The following is a 21,328-nucleotide window of genomic DNA, read 5'->3' as shown; positions in this document are numbered from 1 at the left end:
TAGCTAATAATGATTAATATAATAACTATAATATTGGCCATATTATATTTACATTACCAAAGTGATATGACTTTAGTCTCATGAACAACATTAGCTAATTGTTATTACTAACTAATCTTAAATGACTGTTCAGTACAGAAATGAAGCCCAAAAAACCATGTTTTACTGTCCTGTGGTCTCAACCTCAGATACTTATCAAATCACACAAAGCTCTTGTAGAAACAAACAAACAAATGAACAAAATATGTTTTCCTTCATTTCTGTCAAACAAAGTTGTATGACACGTTTCCAGCGGTTAGTATCATGGTTGCTAGGCAACCTGGGAAGCGCGACAGAGACTAGACCGTCCCATACAGACAAACTTGCCGTTTATTTTGCAAATCGAGCTCAACACTGCCCCTAGCGTCCTGGAGCACTTCCGTTGTGTTTTGGAATTTGCATGTGCTTTGGGGTTTGCATGTGTTTTGGAGTTTGCAAGTGTTTTGGAGTTTGCATGTGTTTTGGAGTTTGCATGTGTTTTGGAGTTTGCATGTGTTTTGGAGTTTGCAAGTGTTTTGGCGTTTGCATGTGTTTTGGAGTTTGCAAGTGTTTTGGAGTTTGCATGTGTTTTGGAGTTTGCAAGTGTTTTGGAGTTTGTACGTGCTTTGTCTCTAGGGGCCACCGTACTGAACAGTTTGTGAGACTGGCATTAATTTTGAACACAAACAGTGGAAGCTGCTAGACAGCACCTTGACAGCTTCTGTGATATTTGCTTCCCCTTCCATATCCTTCAGTGTCACATAGCAGCCAGGATGGCTAAGTGACACAGTGCAGCTATGAATCAGCCTCCAAAAACATTTTATTCATTTAACTGAAGGCATGCAGGTCAAGGCAATGAAATTACCCTGCCACCTTTCATTCTTTCTCAAAATCTCCTCCAGATCTGCCCAGTTTTGTCCTCTGTATTTCCTTCTGTCACTCTTCTTCACTCTCTTTTTCTTTCCTTCTCTCTTGGCCTCTTAGCGTAGAAATTGCTGTCTCCAAAATGAAATTTCCAAATTGCTGCAAATGGCTTGCTATTTGTGTAAATGGATGGGATGAAAAGGCAATAATAATAACGGCCAAAATACAAAAAATGGGCAAATGAAAATGGCCAAAAAAATAGATTATGGCTTGTTTTACAATGGAGGCAGTTTAGGCTGAGGCATGTGCGTAATATGACAGCAAAAACATTTGTGTGCTCCGCTCAGTCAAAGATGCTTTTAAAAAACTATCATGAACATTTCCTTCTATAAGCTGCTTGAGATGCTCTTATATGTGTTTACAATAATTACAAGTAATAAGTAAATAAAAGAATAAGTAATAAAAAATGAAATTTGAGACATACAGACATACAGATGCAAAAACAGGATGCTGTCATGCCCGTGAGAGCCTGTATTATTTTCTATATTACTATATTTTAGCTGCTCTCCTATTCACAGGGAGTCTCCACAGTGGATGGCTGTGGGGGTTCCTGAAGCAACCCCCAAAGGATTTGTGTCTCCTCCAGGTCTCGACCAGGGGATCTTTCACAAGTTAGGGGAATGTGTAAACCACTACACGACACCATTATTAATAACATAGTGTTAATAAACTTGGAGTACAGTAAGTGCATTAGTTTGGGCATGACATTAAAAGCAACATAAACAAATAAATAAATTTTAGTAAAGCAGCAAAACCTAAATTTACTGTAATCAGTGTTCTTAGTATATTTGATTTGGAGAGACAAGGATAACATTAGAAACAAAGCTACACTGAAACTGAAGTAAACCTTTGTAATGTGGAAATCTAGTGTAGTGTATTAATCTTTGAGTGCCGCATAATATTTTATTGAAAAAAAATCATGTTTTAAAAACTCAAAGAAACAAAGTGTTTATGTCCCCAATGGAAACAAACTAAAGCTTTTCCATAATTCATGTGACCATGACCTTTGACCTACGACCTTGAAGCGTTATATACCAAAACTGTGTATTGTATTATCTTTACCCATATGATTGGAGCAGAATTAGCTGAAATCTTTGGCTTCTTAAGTTGTAAAAAAAACCTTGCGATTTTAAGATCTATTCATGCCGTGCGGGATTTTGTGAAACTTTATTTTGATGTCATATTGAAAAATAAAAACCATGTTGTACAGCTCTTGAAAAATTTTTCAAGGCCAACTTTGATCTTGAGAGTTAACAGTGACAGTCAAGGTCAAATGCTTAGCCAACTCAGATACTGTCACAAAAAAACTGTCAACACTAGACTGCTGACAAACAGACAGATAGGCAGGAGGAAAAGAGGAACATCTCAAAGAGGTTTCATGGATGTGGTGTAGGAGGACATGCAGAGGGGTGGCGTGACTGAGGAGGACGCTAGTGATAGGGTGAGATAGAGGCAGATGATCTGCTGTTGGACCCTCTAAAAGCAATAAGCCAAAAGCAGAAGAAGTAGTGACATTTTGTGGTTTCGGCTTAGTCAGATGGTCCCCACATGAAATCTATGTGGGCAGGGTGTCATGATAGCGTGTTCATGTCTGTGCTTGTACATACAGACATTTGCTAAGCATATGCATGTGTGGGCATGGACATATGCACTAGGAAGGTGGTAACCTGCTTTTGTGTGTAGGTGTGGTAACTGATTGTCAAGCCACTCCACAGGACTTGCAATCTAAATGCAAAGAACTTAACATTAACACCACCAGGCCTAAAAAGCTAACCCCACTCTGTGATGGGAGAGGCTCCACCCACACCTCCGAGTTAATGAAATACTTTTCTTGCATCCTTTTTGTGACTCGGTATCAACGCACAAAAGCAGCTCTAAGCTTCTGCTAAGAGACGCTATTAGGCACAATATAAATAGTAAAACCCTCTTAGCTGATCAAATTATCATCAAGCTCCCATCAAGTGGAACTAAAACAGCGGTAACACAAGCAACATTAGTAGCCTAATAGCGTTCAAACAGCATATATATAAATTAGGGAAATATATATCCCTACATATATATAAATTATTTATATATATATAAATTAGGGAAACTCTATTTAGATGTCATCAGGTACTAAACAGCTTCAGAAATGACTTAACCATTCTCAACTGAGAACTGGACCAAACATTACATTTCAGAGTGTATATTTGCATAAATTTAGTGTCAACTTTTACAGTAATTTTTTTTAAAAAGTAGGTCTGTGAGAAACAGTGCAGGGAATGTGATGAAAGGTTTAGCTCGAGGCATGCATAGGCTCACGCATGCTGCGTACCTGTTAATACACACACTTGCAAGTGAGGCAGATTTCAAATGAACTAAATTATTGTTTATTAATTCTATTTTTTATGATATTCTGTAGTCAAAAAGAAAATCAGGGAATCAGGAAATACACTGGAATTTTTTTTTTTTAAATGAACGCACACAAGCACGAAGCATGTAGAGCAGCAGCCAGCGGATGGGAGACTGAGAGCAACATACAGAGACCGTGAAAGCATGGCAAAAGAAGAAAAAACATGATCGAGGGAGCGAGGAAACCAAGCAAGCAGAGAACAAATTTGTGGGTGCCAATAAAGCAGAACTCTAAGTCACTTGAGTTTTAATTTCCTGCCAGGGGAAGCGAGAACAATATCAAGATTGAAACACGACTTTCAATGAGTCACTCTCAGAGGCAGCTCAGTGGGATCAGGCTGTTAACATTCGAAACATCATCCCTCCGTCTCTCTTCTTCCTGCTCCTCCATTTGCGTTATTGCATAGGAGCACATGCACACAAACACACTGGTATGCACCACCGCACATGGGCCCATAAATGTGATAGCGTACACATGAGCCCTCAGTAACACGCACAAACACACTCACACACAAACACAGTGCAATGGCACTAATGAGAGTGCATGACTAATACCTCTTCAGTCCTTTCTTCAGATGAGTGCTTATTATGGTCTGTCAAGGAGATGAATCAGTTTATGTCACGGTTACTATGGTGATCAAAGCCTCCAGCACTTCCCTTAAGTGCCTGCTAGCTAAAATAAGCTATTTTAACCCCTTTAACTACAGGCCTATCAGTGTACAGTGACACCCACACACAAACATGTAAATAGGCGAGCTGACTCTCTGACCTCTCTGGAGACAAGTGAAAACCCACCTGAGGGACTGTTTGAAACCCCTTTATACACACAACAGGCAAACAAGAACTAAAAAAACAGACTCAAATTAAGGCAGAAATAAAAGATAAACATGATTTTATGACATAAATTAACCAAAAAAGGGTGACTTTCTGGAGCAATGCATTTTTTATTAGGATCACCCCAGAGATCAAACTGTCATTAGATGTTTTTAAACCTTACCAACTTTACTGCGAGTATGTGCAGCCATAAAATGTAAATGCGTTAAGCAGACTTGACAATCCTATGAAATGTACCCAATCTGCATTTTTAATGGCAGGCACTTTTTTTCAGAATCACAATTTGGTTAACTCATTCTCTAACAGCACTTCTGAGATATCAGATAATAACTAGTTTTATCAGTGCTTTCTGCTCATTTTATGTTTTGCTAGGCCTTTATTTAGTTCTTTGAGTTCCTCACTTTCTGGGATTCACAGATTGGATCTCGCTGTAGCTTTCAGAGTTAGTATATTTTTTTATAAACTTTGTATTTCTCTTTCTTGTATTTGTTGACAGGTGTTTGTGTTTAGATTAAGATTGGTCTCCTTTGCTTATTTTATGTTTTACTTTGTGAGTTTGTTTTCAGTTGTATCTTCTTTCAGATTTACTTCCCGTTGGTCTAGCTTTGATTCCCTTACTATGTTCACTTGTTGTTTATTGTGTTCAACTGTGTCTTGTTTAGCTGTTTGTTCAGTCCCTCCACCAGTGTGTATAAACAGTCCTGTCAATCCATTTGTTCGGTGCTGTATATCCCTGGCTATGCCTGCTTTGTATTTTTGGTTTCATGCTCTTTGTGCATTTTAGAGTCTCTGTCTTTTTGTTTATGTGTACTCACATAAATTCAAAGAGTTTGGACTTTGTGTTTATGCCAGATAATCAGCAATAAAAGCATATACCTCTTCCTTTTGTGTCCTCAAAAGCAAAGGGTCACAGATGAGTTATATTATATGGCAGGAAATACCATTTTTTGTGTTCCATTACAATAAATAAATAAAAATATTTAAACAACTCTTTTTGGGGGAGGTGGAGGGTTAATCAGTAATGTTTATGATTAAATCACCAGAAAGATGCATCAACTACTGTTTTTTTTTCTGCCTAATTAAAAAAACAAATGCAATAAACAAAACACAAATCAGGTTCTAACACAGAACGCATCCTAAAACTGTGATATTATTTCTTGTCAGTGTTAAAGATTTAAGTAGTTTAAATATTTTTACCATCCTTTTATTTTATTACTTATCTTTTTGGCATATTTCTAATATTCAAGTAGCAATGTTATGAAAGCACAATTTTTAGCAACAAAAATAACTGTGTACTCACGTGGTTTTCCCCGCTAGTCTTTCCAATGTCTACTGCGCATGCTCTTAGCTAGGTCATATGACAAGGAAATCGAAACTAAAGAAGTGGACTATGAAGCAAAGATCAGTTCAGAGCAAGAGATTCAGATGCAAGCAGTTCCTTGTTTGTTAGACTAATTATGCTGTATTAAAGTCTCGATAAGCTACTCACAGCGTAATTACATCTTCCATGCGTGTTGGTCACATTGATAGAAGATGAGCTTATGTTTCTGGAATGTGTCATATGTTAGCATTGATCTAAAAATAAGAACAAAACTAACATGTTTGTTTAACTTTAGCCGATTGGCTGTAGTGCTAGCTAAATCTGCGCGTGCGCATTGTGCTGATAGCAGAGCGCTATCTTGACACGGCAAGTTATAAATCTGCGTCTGTGCAGAAGTTTCAGTGTGGATAGGTAGCTCTTTGGGGACTGGTTCGCAGACAAATCGTAGTGGGACAGTTTGCAGTTAGTCAGGGTAAACTTTTATCTTTTTAAGAGGAGCTGCTCTAACTGCGTAGGTTTTATTTGTGTGGTCCGGTAAGCTAGCTGTGTTTGAAGATGAGGCTGAGTGGAGTGCTCGTGTGTTTGTTCCTGCTTTGTGTTGAGAGATGCTGGAGTGACACACCAGCAAACTGCACCTACGAAGACCTGGTGGGAACATGGGTGTTCCAGGTGTCCAAAGGAGGACACGACAAGACGGTGAACTGTTCCGCTGAAGGTAACCCCCCCCAAAAAAGCACACCATATCTAAAAAAAAAACAAAACAAACAAACGGTCACACAATATGGGGTCACATGAGGAGGAAATAAAATAGTTAGCTTTTTGGAAATCATGTGACAGTCTTATGATGAGGCATGTGTTAAGTTCCAGGAAGTTGTACTTTGTTTAAATTGTATTTTTAAAACTTGCAGTATTGCACAAGTAAAACATACATTAAAGAAAGTAGTAAAAATGGTCCAACAAAAATTTGGCTTAACTTTGTTGTAAAGAGTTGATAAAGTCAATCTAAAGGTCGACTTTGTTCAGGGGATTTTTGCTGCCTTTCATTGTGTGCCGTGTTCCTCTACAGCTGTAGGTGAGAGCACTGTGACTGTGACTCTGCAGAAACTGTCTGTGGCCACAGATGAGCTGGGGCACACCGGCTTCTTCACCATCATCTACAATCAAGGCTTTGAAGTGGTCATTAATGGGTACAAATGGTTTGCCTTCTTCAAGGTAAAAGATGGCTGCGACTAATTTGTGGATTTGAGTGATGTCTTAAAGTTCATGCCATGTTAGAGCTGCACATGCAATCTCCCAGCTTGCTGAGTTTTCCAACCATTATTGAAGTCGTGCTGTTTTTTAAGTATTTTATGCACTGTTCTTTTCTGAAGCCAGTGATAAAAGACTTGATATGTCAAAGTTTGACTCATCATTTAAAGCAATTAGAACTTGAGCTGTAAATGAATTTCAATCGTCGGTTAACCTTTATCTAAATATCTAAGAGTTAACTCTGTCTCAATTTCCTCTTTCTTTACCTCATTTAATCTTTGAATTTCATGTTATTTAAAAGCATCAGTTTCAGACTTCAGAATCTTTTGGCTGTGTGTGTGTGTGTGTGTGTGTGTGTGTGTGTGTGTGTGTGTGTGTGTGTGTGTGTGTGTGTGTTTCTTATCAGTCACATGACAGTGAGCTCAGAGACATGTCATAGCCACAAGTGTGGTCCACTTCGCTAATGACCATTGTCTGGTTCTTGATTTATACTGTGTAATTAAACAATCTAATTTAATCTAAACACTCTTGTACTGTATTTTCAAACTTTAACATCAACGGTTACCTGAATAACTTAATTAAATATGAGTTATACTAGTTTAACTATCTGATTTTAATTCAGTTGCTTTTAAAAAGGTTCTTTTTATTGGAGTAGAACGATTTGACTGAATTGTTCACACGATGTCCAGCTTTAATCTGCGTGTCTCTTCAAACTTTCAGTACAGTCAAGAAGGTCCTAAGGTGACCAGCTACTGTGACCAGACCCTACCAGGGTGGGTCCATGATGTCCTGGGGCGTAACTGGGCATGCTTTGTTGGAAAGAGGGTAAATCCAGTACCACCCCGAACAGAATACAAACCAGTCTTCAGCAGCAGGTACATAACTATACAAACCTTTTTTTGTTGTTTTTTTTTTTTTTTTCTGTCACAAGATCTTTAAGATGATTGGGTATAAAAAGAAGTTGTCTGAGAGGCTGAAAGAAAAATTGGTGTGCAAATGGTTCAAAGTTTTAAGAGCAAAATTGCTAATAAATTGGATATGTCATCATCTTTGGTGAGTAATAACAAACCATTCTCAGAGTTGTAAGTAACCTTTGTATGGCAGAGACATGATTTAAAAACCAGTACAGCTATTTTGACCCGGCATTGAAAATGGACTCCACTCTGCGTTGTAAAATCACTCCCTAAAGCTGCTGTTAGTAAAAACAGTTTGTCACTGAAAACTCTGTCAACCAAAGAAGTCCAAACTTAAACAAGATATAAACATGCAACTTCCTTCCTGAAAACCCTGCACAACTGTGCAGACACCAATAATTTTGAAAAAATTTTACCCTGAGGGGTGAAAATTAACCGACCTACATTTAATATTTATCACCCATTGGAAATTCAATTCAGTTTAGTGCAAATAAGCAGGCATTATTTAAAAGTACAATTTTACTATTGTAATATTTTCAAATATAATATAGTGGAAAAATCATTAGGAAATTATTGCCTTTTTTCCCCCTCACAGCCAAGATCCTTATGATCATGTCTTTTTACTTAGTAGTAGTTATTTGTGGGTAACAGGTTCTTCTATTGTGAAGTGAGTGATTTGAAACTTAATCGATCATTTCCCACACTTATCACTGCCTTGCTCTAGTATGTGGAAGTGCCGGGGTTTTTTTGTTTTGTTTTTTTTCTTTATTTGAGAGTTGTGTAACCAACCAACACAGCAATTCTTTATTTTGCAACTTACAGTTAATCAACTTGGCTGAAGTGGCATAAAAAGACCACACTGATTGACTGCATCATTGAAAAAAAAACAAATTGATTCAGGTTATGAATTAGTAAAGATGCATATTTGGTTGAAATGTTATTGAGCAACAACATCCCATACAGTATTAAAAAAAATCAATAAAAAACATCAGATCAACATTGTAAACTTATAAAAATTTATAAAATGTGGTTGAATTCCACAGAGGTATGGACACAAACATGCGCAACGTTGCATTAACTAGTTTCCTTTCCTTTTTGTCAATTGCCTCCTTATTTAACAATTTAGTGTTGAGGCGGTCAGAAAAAGGGGAACAGTGACTGTAACAGCTGTCTGGTCTTCCCCTTCACTATACTGCTTCTGCTTTTCAGCATTAATTACCAGATGCGTGCATTTAAAATAAATAAATAAAATCTGTACATTTTAACCAACTTTCTATCATGTTGTGATTTCACTCAGATCTGTTTCAGTCAGTTTCTCTCTCTGTTTGGGGCTGAGGAGTCTCCTTGAAATCTTTTATATTTGTACCTAATTAATTGTAATGTACCTTTATTATTTCTCCAGACTGCCACAGAAGCTCTACAAACACAGCATGGACTTTATTGATGTGATCAACTCTGTTCAGAAATCCTGGAAGGCTGCCCCCTACCCACAGCATGAGATGTACACTTTACAGGAGCTGCAATACAGAGCAGGCGGGCCTGCCTCTCGTATCCCTGTGTGAGTATTTACTTGCACTTCCCGTTGTGTACTCCGGGGTCCGGACATAGAAGCAGACAAAAGATGTACACATAGGTAATATGTTTGCAATATTAGGAGCTAGTCTGTTGATTTGTTTGGGAGGTGTTTTCAAAAGGGGGAAAAAAAAGGTTAGTACACGTTTGTGTTTTTTGTCTAGTTAAGCCATGACTGCTTGTCTTTTGTCCCGTCTTCCTCCCAACACTCCCAACCAGTCGTGGCAGAGCAAAAACTCCCTTCCTGTAAAAGGGAGTTTTTGCTCCCCACTATCACCAAGTGCTCGGTCAAAGGGTGTTGTTTGATTGTTGGAGTTTTCTCTCTGGTATTTCGGGGGTTTTAACATGTAAAATATAAAGCTCCTTGAAGTCACTCCTGTTTTGATTTGGTGCTATAGAAGAACACTCAACTGAATTTACGTGTGGACAGTCCCTGCACCCTTATCTTGAAAGGTCAGCACTACTAAACTAAGGCTGTTCAGTGTGTCATTGTGGCAGTCCTCCATAGCATTCAGCAACCCATCCTGGGAGTTTCCACCCCTGCAGTCGTTTGGACTCCAACACACCAGCTGAATTTATTGTCATGATTTAATAAGTCAGTAAAGTCTTTTCTCCTGCAGGCAAACTTTACAAGAAGCACCATAAATAGTATATAATTCTCTACCACAGAGGGAGGATGTCCTGCCACAATGAAGAATGGAATTCATCAGTTGTATATTTCGTACAAATATCACTTGGACTAACAGATCCATCTTACTTAATATGGATTTACACACATTACATTTCCATAGTTATGGTTTTGTATAGGACTGCTTTTCAGTGCAAATGTGTTAAGTAAAATTACCCCCTTTTACATTTTAGGCGCGCTCGCCCAGCACCTGTGAAAGCTGACGTAGCTAAGATGGCATCAGCTCTACCTGAGCAGTGGGACTGGAGAAAGGTTGACGGGGTTAACTTTGTTAGCCCTGTGAGAAACCAAGGTACGCAATATAATAAATTTAATACAAAGTTCACTCAATACGATATAGAAAAGTTAAAGGGTCAGATTCAGACAAAGCCATGCCTTTCCTTTTGAGCAGTTGTCACTAAGTCAGGCACTGAACAACTGCTCACCAGCTACCCTGCTTCCCTCTTTGCAAGCCAGGGTGTCCTTTCTGCTTTCCTCCTGTGTTTCTGCACAGCCTAGTGTGTGAGTGGAGAGATTATGCATGCTTAGTACTTTAAGTGTCTGAGAGGGCCTCTGTAGGATGGGGTTTAAGGAGCTGGAGAGGGTTGAAGTGTTTCAGTCAAAGCGCACTCAGCCACTGTGCAGAGTTGCAGAGCTTTTTCTGCTTCAGTGTTATAAGTCAGGTGGATTCTTAAGGTTCCATTTCAGTTCACAAAAATTGGCAGGCTTGAAAGTAAATTGGTGTGGGTGGTCTGGCAGAGGGTGCAATGCAAGGAAAGTGCCCATACACTCAATCAGAGCCCCCATTACTTTGAAATGCAGTGTTTTAGTGTATTGTCGTCACCCCGATGGGCGAGCAGGTGACGTGGACACCCAAGTTTGTGAATGTGAGAACTCAAGAACGAAAAGACATAGGACTTTCAAATTTCTAACATAGGTGTATCTACTAAATATCTCAGATGAGTTTGAATCTCAGTGACCTCGACCTCAAGGTGAAGGTCAGAGGTCAAGTTTTCTGAAAATCTTATGAATGTGGTAACTTTAGTACAAGGTGACAATGGATTCATACAAAAATTTATACAATGGGTGCATCTAGCTGGAGGCTGAGTGCTACCTCCGGCCGCTGCCGGTATTTTTAAAATTTATTATACACAGTCAGTATTTTATAAGGTGCCTGATTTATCACTGGGAATTTACCAGAAGTAGACATTAGTTGGTTGAAAAATTGCATATAAATGTTAGCAGTCTTCCATCTGTGGGTACAGTTAATGGTGTTGTAGAGGAACATTTGTATAGCGCTTTACTTAGTCCCTAAGGACCCCAAAGCACTTTGCACTACATTCAGTCATTCACCCATTCATACACACATTCACACACCGGTGATAGCAAGCTACATTTTAGCCACTGACAGAGGCGAGGCTGCCGGACACTAGCGCCACCAGGCCCTCTGACCAACCGACCTTTTGGTTAGTGGTCGACCTGCTCTGCCTCTCGAGCTGCAGCCACCCCACATGATCAGTGTTCCTAATGTTAGAGCGTTTATGACTCTTTATTAATGTTGCACCTGGATCTCCCTTGCGTGTCAGCACTGGAGGATTGCAGGTGCATGTTATTTTAGCAAAGTACAGATTTATTAAGTCCTGTGAAAAAGCTTTAATTTTTCTGTCTTGGTCATACAAATGTTTGTCATCACAAACTAGACCAGCAGACGTTTTTCCAATACTGTAGGAACAAAGTGTTTGTATAAGAGTTAAAATTAGGACCGTTGTAGCTTTACAAGTTGCCATAGTTTGCTTGGAAACCAAACGAGAAAACAACAACTATCACAGGTTTTGCAATGTTGGGATTTATTGAAGTGCTGCTGTGTTTCATAGTAGTGTTTTCTTAATGGAAATTTTGGATTTTCTGTTTCAGCATCATGCGGAAGCTGCTACTCCTTTGCCACAATGGGAATGCTGGAAGCTCGTATTAGAGTCCTCACCAACAACAGCGACGCTCCCACCCTCAGCCCTCAACAAGTGGTCTCTTGCTCTGAGTACTCTCAAGGTAAACTAACTGTGAATCTGTGCGTTTGTTATTTGACTCCCAGTTCAATTAATATTAAAACAGTTATTGGCTATTGCACATTTATGCTACAAGTAGAAAATTGACAAAACATAGTGAAGTGAATAATATTTAGTCGATGTAAATATCGAATATCACAATACACTGTAACGATGGAAGGGAAAAAAAAAAAAAAAAAAAAAAAAGGAAAATGTTTGTATTGAATTTTTGTTTGTTTGTTTGCTGAAGTATTTTAATAGCGTGTACAAAGTGGGATCAAGATGTTCTGTAAAGTATATGAAATCACAAAAGGATTTCTAGGGTGCAGACTATGAGCAACCATGTTAGAAGAGGTCTACAGGTCCAGAAAAAAAGACTGGTCAAATGTAAATTGGTTACAGGTTTTGCAAATGCTGTAACTCCTTTTTTGAAGAATCTTTTTGCATTTAGTATCATCGGTGGCTTTATAAAGTCATATTAATGCATTTTCAGTAATGCCCCCCCATCTTGGATCACATTAAGTTTTGCCCTTGAAAGGTTTTTAACAGGTTTAATATGTTAAGCAAACCTTGTTTTTCTCCTCCTATTTTTAAGGTTGTGATGGCGGGTTCCCATACCTGATTGGGAAGTACACACAGGATTTTGGCATTGTGGACGAGTCATGCTTTCCATATGTAGGAAAGAACACTCCGTGTGGTGTTCCTCAGAACTGTAGGCGCATTTACGCAGCAGAATACAACTATGTTGGTGGCTTTTACGGCGGCTGCAGTGAGGCAGCCATGATGTTGGAGCTGGTCAAGAATGGACCTATGGCAGTAGCTTTCGAGGTACAACAGCTTCTCCCTGATCTAAGGCTTGATCTGTTAATGCAAATTCAACCCTCACCATAAACTAAGAGATAAAAAGAATTCTACAGACCAGTGTTTTTGAAATGGGGGGGAAAAAAGAAGATCAAAATCAAATGATCATACTTGCTGTTCACAGATATTTCATTTTCTTGAGTTTATTACTTTGTTTGGTGTTGGATGAGGCTGTCCTTGGAGGGTAGCTCACCTCAGCTATAAAACACTGACTGAAAACCCGATTCAGCAATGTCTCTTAAGGGTTTTGAATGTTACAGATTTTCATGAATTTTCTAAATTGCATTGTTTCAAATCACCACATTCAATATAAACTGTCTTCTAAATCTTTCTAAGCACAGGTTTAAATTATTTTCTTAACCCCAAACACATAAGTAAGCCAGCGGACAGAGAGATGAGCAGAGCAGCAACCCCTTGAACTCTATATCCTTTATATCGGAGTGTATTTGCTTTCCAGTTAAAAATAAAATGATCCCATTCTGTTCACAGGTCTATCCTGACTTCATGAACTATAAGGAGGGCATCTACCACCACACTGGCCTTGCAGACCCATTCAATCCCTTTGAGCTGACCAACCATGCCGTGTTGCTGGTGGGGTACGGCCGCTGCCACAAGACTGGGCAGAATTACTGGATTGTCAAGAACAGCTGGGGCACCGGCTGGGGCGAGGAAGGCTACTTCCGAATTCGCCGCGGAAATGACGAGTGTGCCATCGAGAGCATCGCTGTCGCAGCCAACCCTATACCTAAACTGTAGAGGCTGAAACCTCAGAATTGACATAATCAATGATAATTGACATAACCAATGGCTATGAGTCACAGATTTTAAAGCACAAATATTCCATGGTTTTTATCAACATATGCATTGGAGATTGACAATTTAAAGCTAAATGTATAACTTTTCACCAAAGAATTGAGTCACAGGGTGGCACTAATGAGCAGAGCAAGATTAATTAAATGAAAAATTATGGATTTGCGCTGTAATGGCAATCTTCCTAATGGATATGCAATTTGTTTAAAAGGGAAATCAATCTGAAATCTTAACATTGTTCATTTATATTTTTCATAAACTGCCAGCTCTCAGATCAGGAAGTACGGTGCATACAGTAGGTTATCCACATAACTTCATACGTTGCTGTGATTTTTTTTTTTTTTTAAATAGTTTTTGCTCCCAAATGTAAAAATTGAGAATTTGGGTATGAAAGATTTTGTTTGTATGAATTACACATGTTTACAGCTCTTAAAATGGATTTTTAATTTAAGGGAAACCGTAATGCTGCTCTTTTGATGCCACTCCCCAACACCACCACTTTTTTATGTTTGCTGATTTAAGCAGTGACTGATTAGCTGCCTTTTGAATATCCAAGCTCTAACTGCCAGTAAGTACTTGAAATCAAGTACCTACCACTTTGGATTAGGACATACTGCTTGTCTCAGTATGTCCTAAGTTTTACTTGTCACGCTTAAAGGGAAATCCAGATGTGTGTTTTGTTCTTTGACTCAGGAATGCACTGAACAGAGTTGAAACCTATTTTGTCCTTGCTACATTGAAACCAAAACTGCCATGTTTTCCTGTTGGATGATTTTTAAGAGTTCCCTGTGAGAGCTGTGATTGCTGGATCAGTTAATAAATGGATGCAACTGATTGTAGTGCCTCTTACTCCTCCTCCATCCCCTTTCTATTTCAATTTGGAAGTTTTTAAATTATTTTTTTGCGTGTGTGACAAAATGTAATGCAATTTTCTATAAATGAAATAAAATAATTGGAAAAAGCATAATATAAAATTTAAATACTTCCACTGGTCACTTTATTAGGTACATCTTGCTAGTACCAGGTTCTTCTCTTCAGCACTGCCTTAAGTCTTAATGGCAAAGACTCAATAAGATGCTGACAGATCCTTGGTCTATATTAACATGATCATGCAGTGATTTGTCTCTGTTGGGTTTAGATCTGGTGACTGTGGAGGCCATCTGTGCAGAGTGAACTCAGGTGCATTTTATCCTCCTGGATGCAGCCGTCATGGGATTGATGTGCTGAGGTCATAAAGGAATGGCATGATCAGCAACAGTACACTGATGGACTGGTGTTAAAATGATGTGCAGCTGGTAGGGAACCGAGTTATGTCCTTACCATCTTAATGTCGCAGCAGAAGAGATGAGTCATCAGACCAGGTAACATTTTCTAGCTTTCTGTTGTCCAGCTTGTCAGTCTGTGATAATTATAGCCTCAGTTCTTCCTGTTTTTGGTGACAGGAGTGGCAATCAGTATGAACATATGTTGCAGTGGCACATCTGCTTCAAGGTTGAACTTGAACTTCAGTAGGTCGTCTTGACCACTTCTACAAATCTAAATGCGATGAGTTGCTTACATGCAATTGGCTGATTCGTGTTAACCTCCTAGGACCTGGCGTCCACATATGTGGACATCACATTTTGGGTTATTTAGACCAAAATACTCAATTTTGCTCTACAAGGGCCTGCTATCCACTTACGAGGACATTATACTGCTACTGTTCTATCAAAATTTTAAACGAATATCCTCATATGTGGCTCTCATTTTTATTAGAAACAAAAATAAGGTAAAATAAAAAAATAAATAAATGAATTTTAAAAATTTGGTAAAACTTTGTTTTTACATTCATCGGGCCCCGATATGCCCACATATCAAAGAGAAATTAAAAATGAATGCCGTGGAAGAGTTTGGGTCTTATGAGGTTAAGGAGCCTATGAACACGTGTACCTAATAAAGTGGCCGGGGAGTGTATATAGGCCATTCCGTTCTTGCGCTCTGCTTCGACGAGCTGCGAAACCAAAAAATGTCACCAGTGCTGACGTTTCGGTAATGATAATTCAGTTTACATAATGCAGACCTGTGGCAGGCACTGTTAGGCCCCATCTTTTTTCATTTTGATAAAGCAGGTTACATTTTGCTGACTGCTTTTCTCTAAAAAAGTAGTCTGCAAATACAAAACAAGCAGTAGTAGTCAGCTAGTATAAGAGCAGTGCTGCCTCTCCAGCTTGGAGCTGCCCATCGTGAGTCACACACTGCAAAAACCCACCTCCTTAATACTAGATAAATACACTTATTTTTGGTGAAGTTTTGCTTAAAACAAGTGAAATTATCTGCCAGTGGGGTAAGTGTTTTTTTCTTATTAAGATTTCTTGAAATAAGAACAATATCCAGATTTAAATAAAGCTAAAAATAAGTATTTTACACTTATTCCAGGCAACAAATCAGAACATTGAAACTTAAAATAAGCTTTAACCACTTATTCTAGGGAACAATTAGATAGTTAAATCTTAAAATAAGCCTTACACACTTATTCCAAGCAACCAATCATGGCAATTGAAACCTAAAATAAGATTTAACCACTTGTTCTAAGCAAAATGTTGAAGAAATTAAATCTGAAAATAGGCATAAAACACTTATTCTAAGGAACAAATCAAGGCAAATAATCTAAAAACTAGTACATTAAATCATTTTAAAGATCTTAAAATAAGTTAAAAAAATAATAGATTGTAGTCTAAATCTTCTTAAATTCAGTGAAATAATCTGCCAGTGCAGTAAGATAATTACACTTGATAAGAATTCTCAAAATAAGAAAGATAAAGCCAAATTAAAGCAGGCAAAGTATACTGTGTACATGACCTTTATTGGAAACAAACTCTCCAAACAGTAACAAATATTTCAGTGAATCATAGTACACAAAAATTTAAAGACACATTGTAAGTGTAACATTGTTATTTTGTGTTCCTTTTAGAAGTGCTAAACCAGTTAGCTACTCAACATATAAAATGTAATAAAAAGAGCATTTGCAATTTTAAACACAATTTGCAGAACAGATGTGTTTAAAGAAAAAAGTACTTTGTATTACATTAATAAGAATAAAAAAAAAGAATTCAAGTGTAAATTGCAACTTCAACGCTATCAGGCCCAAACCTTCCAACACAGACCTAAGTTACATCTTGCTCAAACAGCTCTACGTTTCAATAAACATTCCTACAGCCTGCCATGACTTTTTTGTATGAGCCTGTGGTGTCTTGCTCATGGATTTTGTCCTTTAACACTTCAGTCTAAATGACAGACAGAAGCGTTGCCACACATTTAGGATAGGTGAGATGCAGGGTGTAGTAGTATGCCATAAGATACAGCAAACCTTCTCCAAGGTCATCTGTGGTCAAATGTGGTGATGAGAGTGGTTCCAACTGCAATAAGACAGCGGGACCCTTCAAAGAGCAGAACGGGGCTGACGCTGGATCTTCTGTTGGCAAAAGAAAAACAAAGACAAAAATTGTACAATGTACGGAGAAACTCCAAAGCTATCAGGGTAGTTCAAGTATGTATTAGACTTAGACTTCACTTTATTGATCCCTTTGGGGTGCACCCTTCGGGTGATACATGAATGATGACAACCATAGATCAGATGTGCTACAGACCATATTAATGTTATTTTTCTTTAGATTGACAAATACTGTATAGAAAAAAAATAAAAATTATATATATATATATATATATATATATATATATATTTATTCATGCCATTGAAAAATGTAATAAATTCTGCCTCATCACCGTTAGGATTATGTCTTTACACACTTTAGGAAATGACAAAGATACGGCACCTGTGATAGTTAAATATGTAATTATTTCCATTTTGTTTTTAATTTCTTTATGATTTTCTTTATTATTTTTGTTGAAATTTTTTTTATCTCAGTGTTTGTGCCATTTCAGATTTCTGCACACCTTTTCCAAATATAAACTACATTGTTGGAGGACTTGGCATGGATAAAAAGGCCATATGCCAAATAAACTGTTAAAGTGAAGGCTTTATGGGCATTATTTGATAACAAATATGAAGAAACACAGACCTGAAGGACATCAATCAGTGCTTCACTGGCATGTCCCATCTTCTTGGGTGGTGCAACTTGTGATGGGAAGAAAGTTGGTAGTGTCCTGAACAGGGCTATGAACAGAACAGGAAAGAAAGAACTAAATCAAATTTCAGTTCAATATTCAATATTATTGCCATAATTGTAATCTTTCACTTACAACTGTTGTCACCAGAACTGCTCCTTGGTGGCAAAAGCATGTTTGATCCACCACTTGAATCTGCATCATAATCTTCTCCCTGGTCACATGGTGAGATGTCCATGAGACGCCTTTTCTTTAGTCTCATCCTAAATAAGAAGACGAAAATAGTTATATTACAGGAGTCCTAAACAAAATGTGTCGTGCTAAGTGTTTTTAAATCAAAAGCGGCAAAACTTGCCTCTTTGTGAACTTGAGCCCACAACTGTTTCCTCCTCATAAAATTTTCAGGCCCTGGAAGCAGGTCCCTTAAATCGTCCCTACTGAGGGTGTGGAGCAAGACCTCATCTATGTCTGCAGCTGTAAATAAAAGTCAGTAACTTTCAGAAATGTAAAAGTTGTACAACAATTCCAAATTGTCATTTTGTCAAATACATTTAAATGTAATTTAAATATTTTATTGATCTGACAACATAAAACTGATTCTATGTACGATCACTGTCAGTGTGTGCAACACAAAATTCATTTAGACATTAATTTGCATAAATATGCATATGCTTGGCCTACCATTTAGAACCGAAAGGCTGCAATCATCCAAACCCTCCATGATTTACTGGTGTAGCTTTTGTCAGAACTTTTCCCTGAGGAAAGAAAAACATATGTTTGGGTCAAAAAGAAAAACTGAGTCAAGACACCACCTGCCATGGATCCAAAGTCTATGCAATCAGACACATGGATAAGGTGCAAAAGACAGACCAAGTAGAGCCTGTGTTAATTCAATGGTTAAGTCTTATAAAATTGCTTACTTAAAATTTATGACAAGGCTATTCCAAACTAGTTTTCAAACTAAAACTAATAGTGCCCAACTGCTTGTCAAATCATTCAACAAATGACCACAGCTCAGATTAGGCCACTTCATCCATAAGAAAAAATGTTACCTCGGTTCAGCAAGGTTAAAGTGACCTGATTGATATTAATAGTTTACAACATAAATAATTGGAAGCAAGTTCACATCTTCTCCAACTTACAAGTTTATATGATTAATCATAATCTGTCGGAAATGAGGCTTAAAGTAAATCTATAGGTAAAGATGTCTTTCATAAATGTGCATTATTTTTATTCCCTTGTGTTATCTTTAATTTCATTACCCAAACTGGACTTGCAAAAAATAGTAAAATAATAAAATTTGAATAAACTCATGTTGGTTAAATGTAATTTTGGTCATAAAACAGTTAACTCTTGATGACTTAAGTAAATCCTCATTTAAGTTAAATATAGATCTGTCCAACACCCCTTTTTCATAACAAAAAACAGCATTGTAAAGTTATGAGCCCGATTGCGAGATTTGTCTCAAACCAGTATCGGTCCTCCCAAGTTGCACACACAAACACACCAAGCACAGTGCAGACAGAGAGCACGCGGCTTAAGAAGGAAAAAAAAACACCGCAGCTTTTTATTTTCCGTGGGTGGGAAACACAAAACGGACTTTTGCAAAGGCGGATATCAACTGTAGTTCTTTTGTCATATAGCTATGTTAAGTATATTGAACACGAAGCTAAATTTACCTAACTAGCACCATTAATAATTTTAAACTATCACTGCATGCTAACAATTCAGCATACTGAATGAACTAAGCTAGCTAGCTGGCTGGCAGTTTTGGCTAACTACCCATTGGTAGTGAACTGATAATACTGCCTCGGTAAAACTTAATATTTGACCACGACTGATGTTACTACAGTAAGTCAAAGCTAAAAGAACCCGAAATGTTTGTAAGCAAAAGTTAATTACCTCAACAGAATCCAGTCCGAACCTGCTCCCTCGTGTCCTCCGATTCAAACAGTGAGATAATGGACAGAGCCACTTGAGGGCAGCCAGGGGGAGGTAGTGTTACACATTTTCGTCTGTGTAAAGCTTGTAAAACGTGAACATAACATGCATAATGAACCTGCATTCGAAAAACTAATTTTAACAAATAACCCATCAATTACTATGACTGTTGTAGTCGTCTTTACAATTACATTACTACACAAGTTAAATGCAGACTTGGTATAAACCACCCCTTCAAACTTGGTATTGACCTCTACTACTCTGCCCGCCAAGAACTTCTTTCAGGTCTTTTCCCCAAACAAGATGGCGTGTTGGAGGTGTGGGATTTGTTTTGTTTTTGTTGCCTTAACAGTAAAGTCTCTTTTGAGCCATATTAATACAATTCATAGCAGTAGTCCAGACTTTTGTGTGATATGTGGGATGGTTGTACGGAGGAATACAGGAACCTAATCTAGTGCTAATACATTATTTAACTTTTTAATATGAACTAGACTATGGAACACCAAAGTGTTAAAACGTGTCATTTAATTTTTATTTTACATTGTGTATTTTTATAATATTTTATTAAATATTTATTTCACTACGATTCTTTTTTGTAATAATAGAAACATTTTGAGACACTTTAATTTTAAGCACCTGTTTAGGCAGCAGCCAATGAGCGTTCAGGTCCCACCCCGATTGCCTGAATAAGAAATTCAGTTGTTAAATGACCTCAAATAAATACACCATTATGAAAAACCCCATTATGAAACAAAAACAGACTTTGGGAAAAAGAGATTTTGGAATATAAATTCATCGAATTTAATAAAATGTCTCAAAAAATGTTCTATAATTCATAAAAAAAAATTTAATGCTACTTTAGCTTCAAGTGACAACAGATTAAAACAATCCCCTGGACAAATGCTTATATTGATCAAGATTTTGCCATTCTTTTATCAAATTTATTTTGGATTTAATTGAAATTGTTAAAATACTTTTTGCCCCAGTTGTGTCTTTACAAACTGTGTCCAAACTAAAAAAAATGATAGAAGATTACATGCTGCATCTTCCCTCTCAGATTATTGCCCTGGGACCTGTAATTTGTCATACGTGTATGAAATAGAGTCTAAACGCAGTTTTTTTTTAAAAAACAATGGTCAGCCAAATTAAACTTTAAGAATGTGTGCAAGTCTCTTGTAAACCACAATCAGCTGCTGGAGTGTTGTCAAAGTGAAGCAGGAACTGAGCATCCGATATTTGTAAATGAGAAAGGACTAGGTCCTGTATCAGAGGTTGCTAATATGGAGTTTTTGGTGATTGAAGATGCTATACATTATGCCGTTAGAGTAAAGTGGCTTATTTTACATGGTAACAAATACATCTGTGACACGTCTCAGGTCTAAATATACCTTCCAATGATTGACTTTCTTATTTCAAGGAAAAAGGTGAATGTTTCTTATTTTAAGATAATTTTTTGTTTTACACTCTATCTAAAAGCTATTTTTGCTTGAAATAAAGGTGAAATGGTTCATTTTTAGATTTACAGACTAAATAAGAAAAAAAAGGAATATATACTTAAAACAAGTCTAATCATCTAACACATGAGACTGGAAACTAGTTTGTAATGTTCAAAACAAGATGGACAAGATAATCTGGCTAAATTTAAGACAATAAATCTTGTTAAGCTACAAGAAATTTGCAG

The 21,328-nt window shown here is 37.5% G+C and overlaps 1 protein-coding gene and 1 long non-coding RNA gene across 3 annotated transcripts; one reads left to right on the top strand and one right to left on the bottom strand.

The window, feature by feature from the left end:
- Nucleotides 1-5,798: 5,798 nt before the first annotated feature.
- On the top strand, nt 5,799-14,437 carry ctsc (cathepsin C). The gene is made up of 8 exons (XM_085184166.1): nt 5,799-6,203; nt 6,555-6,700; nt 7,457-7,611; nt 9,053-9,208; nt 10,084-10,202; nt 11,804-11,935; nt 12,527-12,759; nt 13,282-14,437. Exons 1-8 carry the CDS (start codon nt 6,044-6,046, stop codon nt 13,546-13,548), a joined length of 1,368 nt encoding a protein of 455 aa, XP_085040292.1. The 5' UTR covers nt 5,799-6,043; the 3' UTR covers nt 13,549-14,437.
- A 1,663-nt stretch (nt 14,438-16,100) lies between these two features.
- On the bottom strand, nt 16,101-21,315 carry LOC146504073 (uncharacterized). 2 transcript variants are annotated; one of them, XR_014877858.1, is made up of 6 exons: nt 19,609-21,315; nt 18,388-18,461; nt 18,062-18,180; nt 17,842-17,969; nt 17,661-17,755; nt 16,101-17,053 (listed from the first exon to the last, which is right to left on the bottom strand). It is a non-coding gene; the product is annotated as an uncharacterized LOC146504073 (long non-coding RNA). The 2 variants fall into 2 exon arrangements; XR_014877857.1 differs by having other exon boundaries at nt 18,388-20,284.
- Nucleotides 21,316-21,328: the final 13 nt, after the last annotated feature.

The sequence above is a fragment of the Neolamprologus multifasciatus genome, chromosome 14 (genome assembly GCF_963576455.1).
Source record: "Neolamprologus multifasciatus chromosome 14, fNeoMul1.2, whole genome shotgun sequence".
Lineage (NCBI taxonomy): Eukaryota > Metazoa > Chordata > Actinopteri > Cichliformes > Cichlidae > Neolamprologus > Neolamprologus multifasciatus.
The sequence above is the reverse complement of the archived record's forward strand: the minus strand, read 5'-3'. Positions and strand labels throughout refer to the sequence as shown.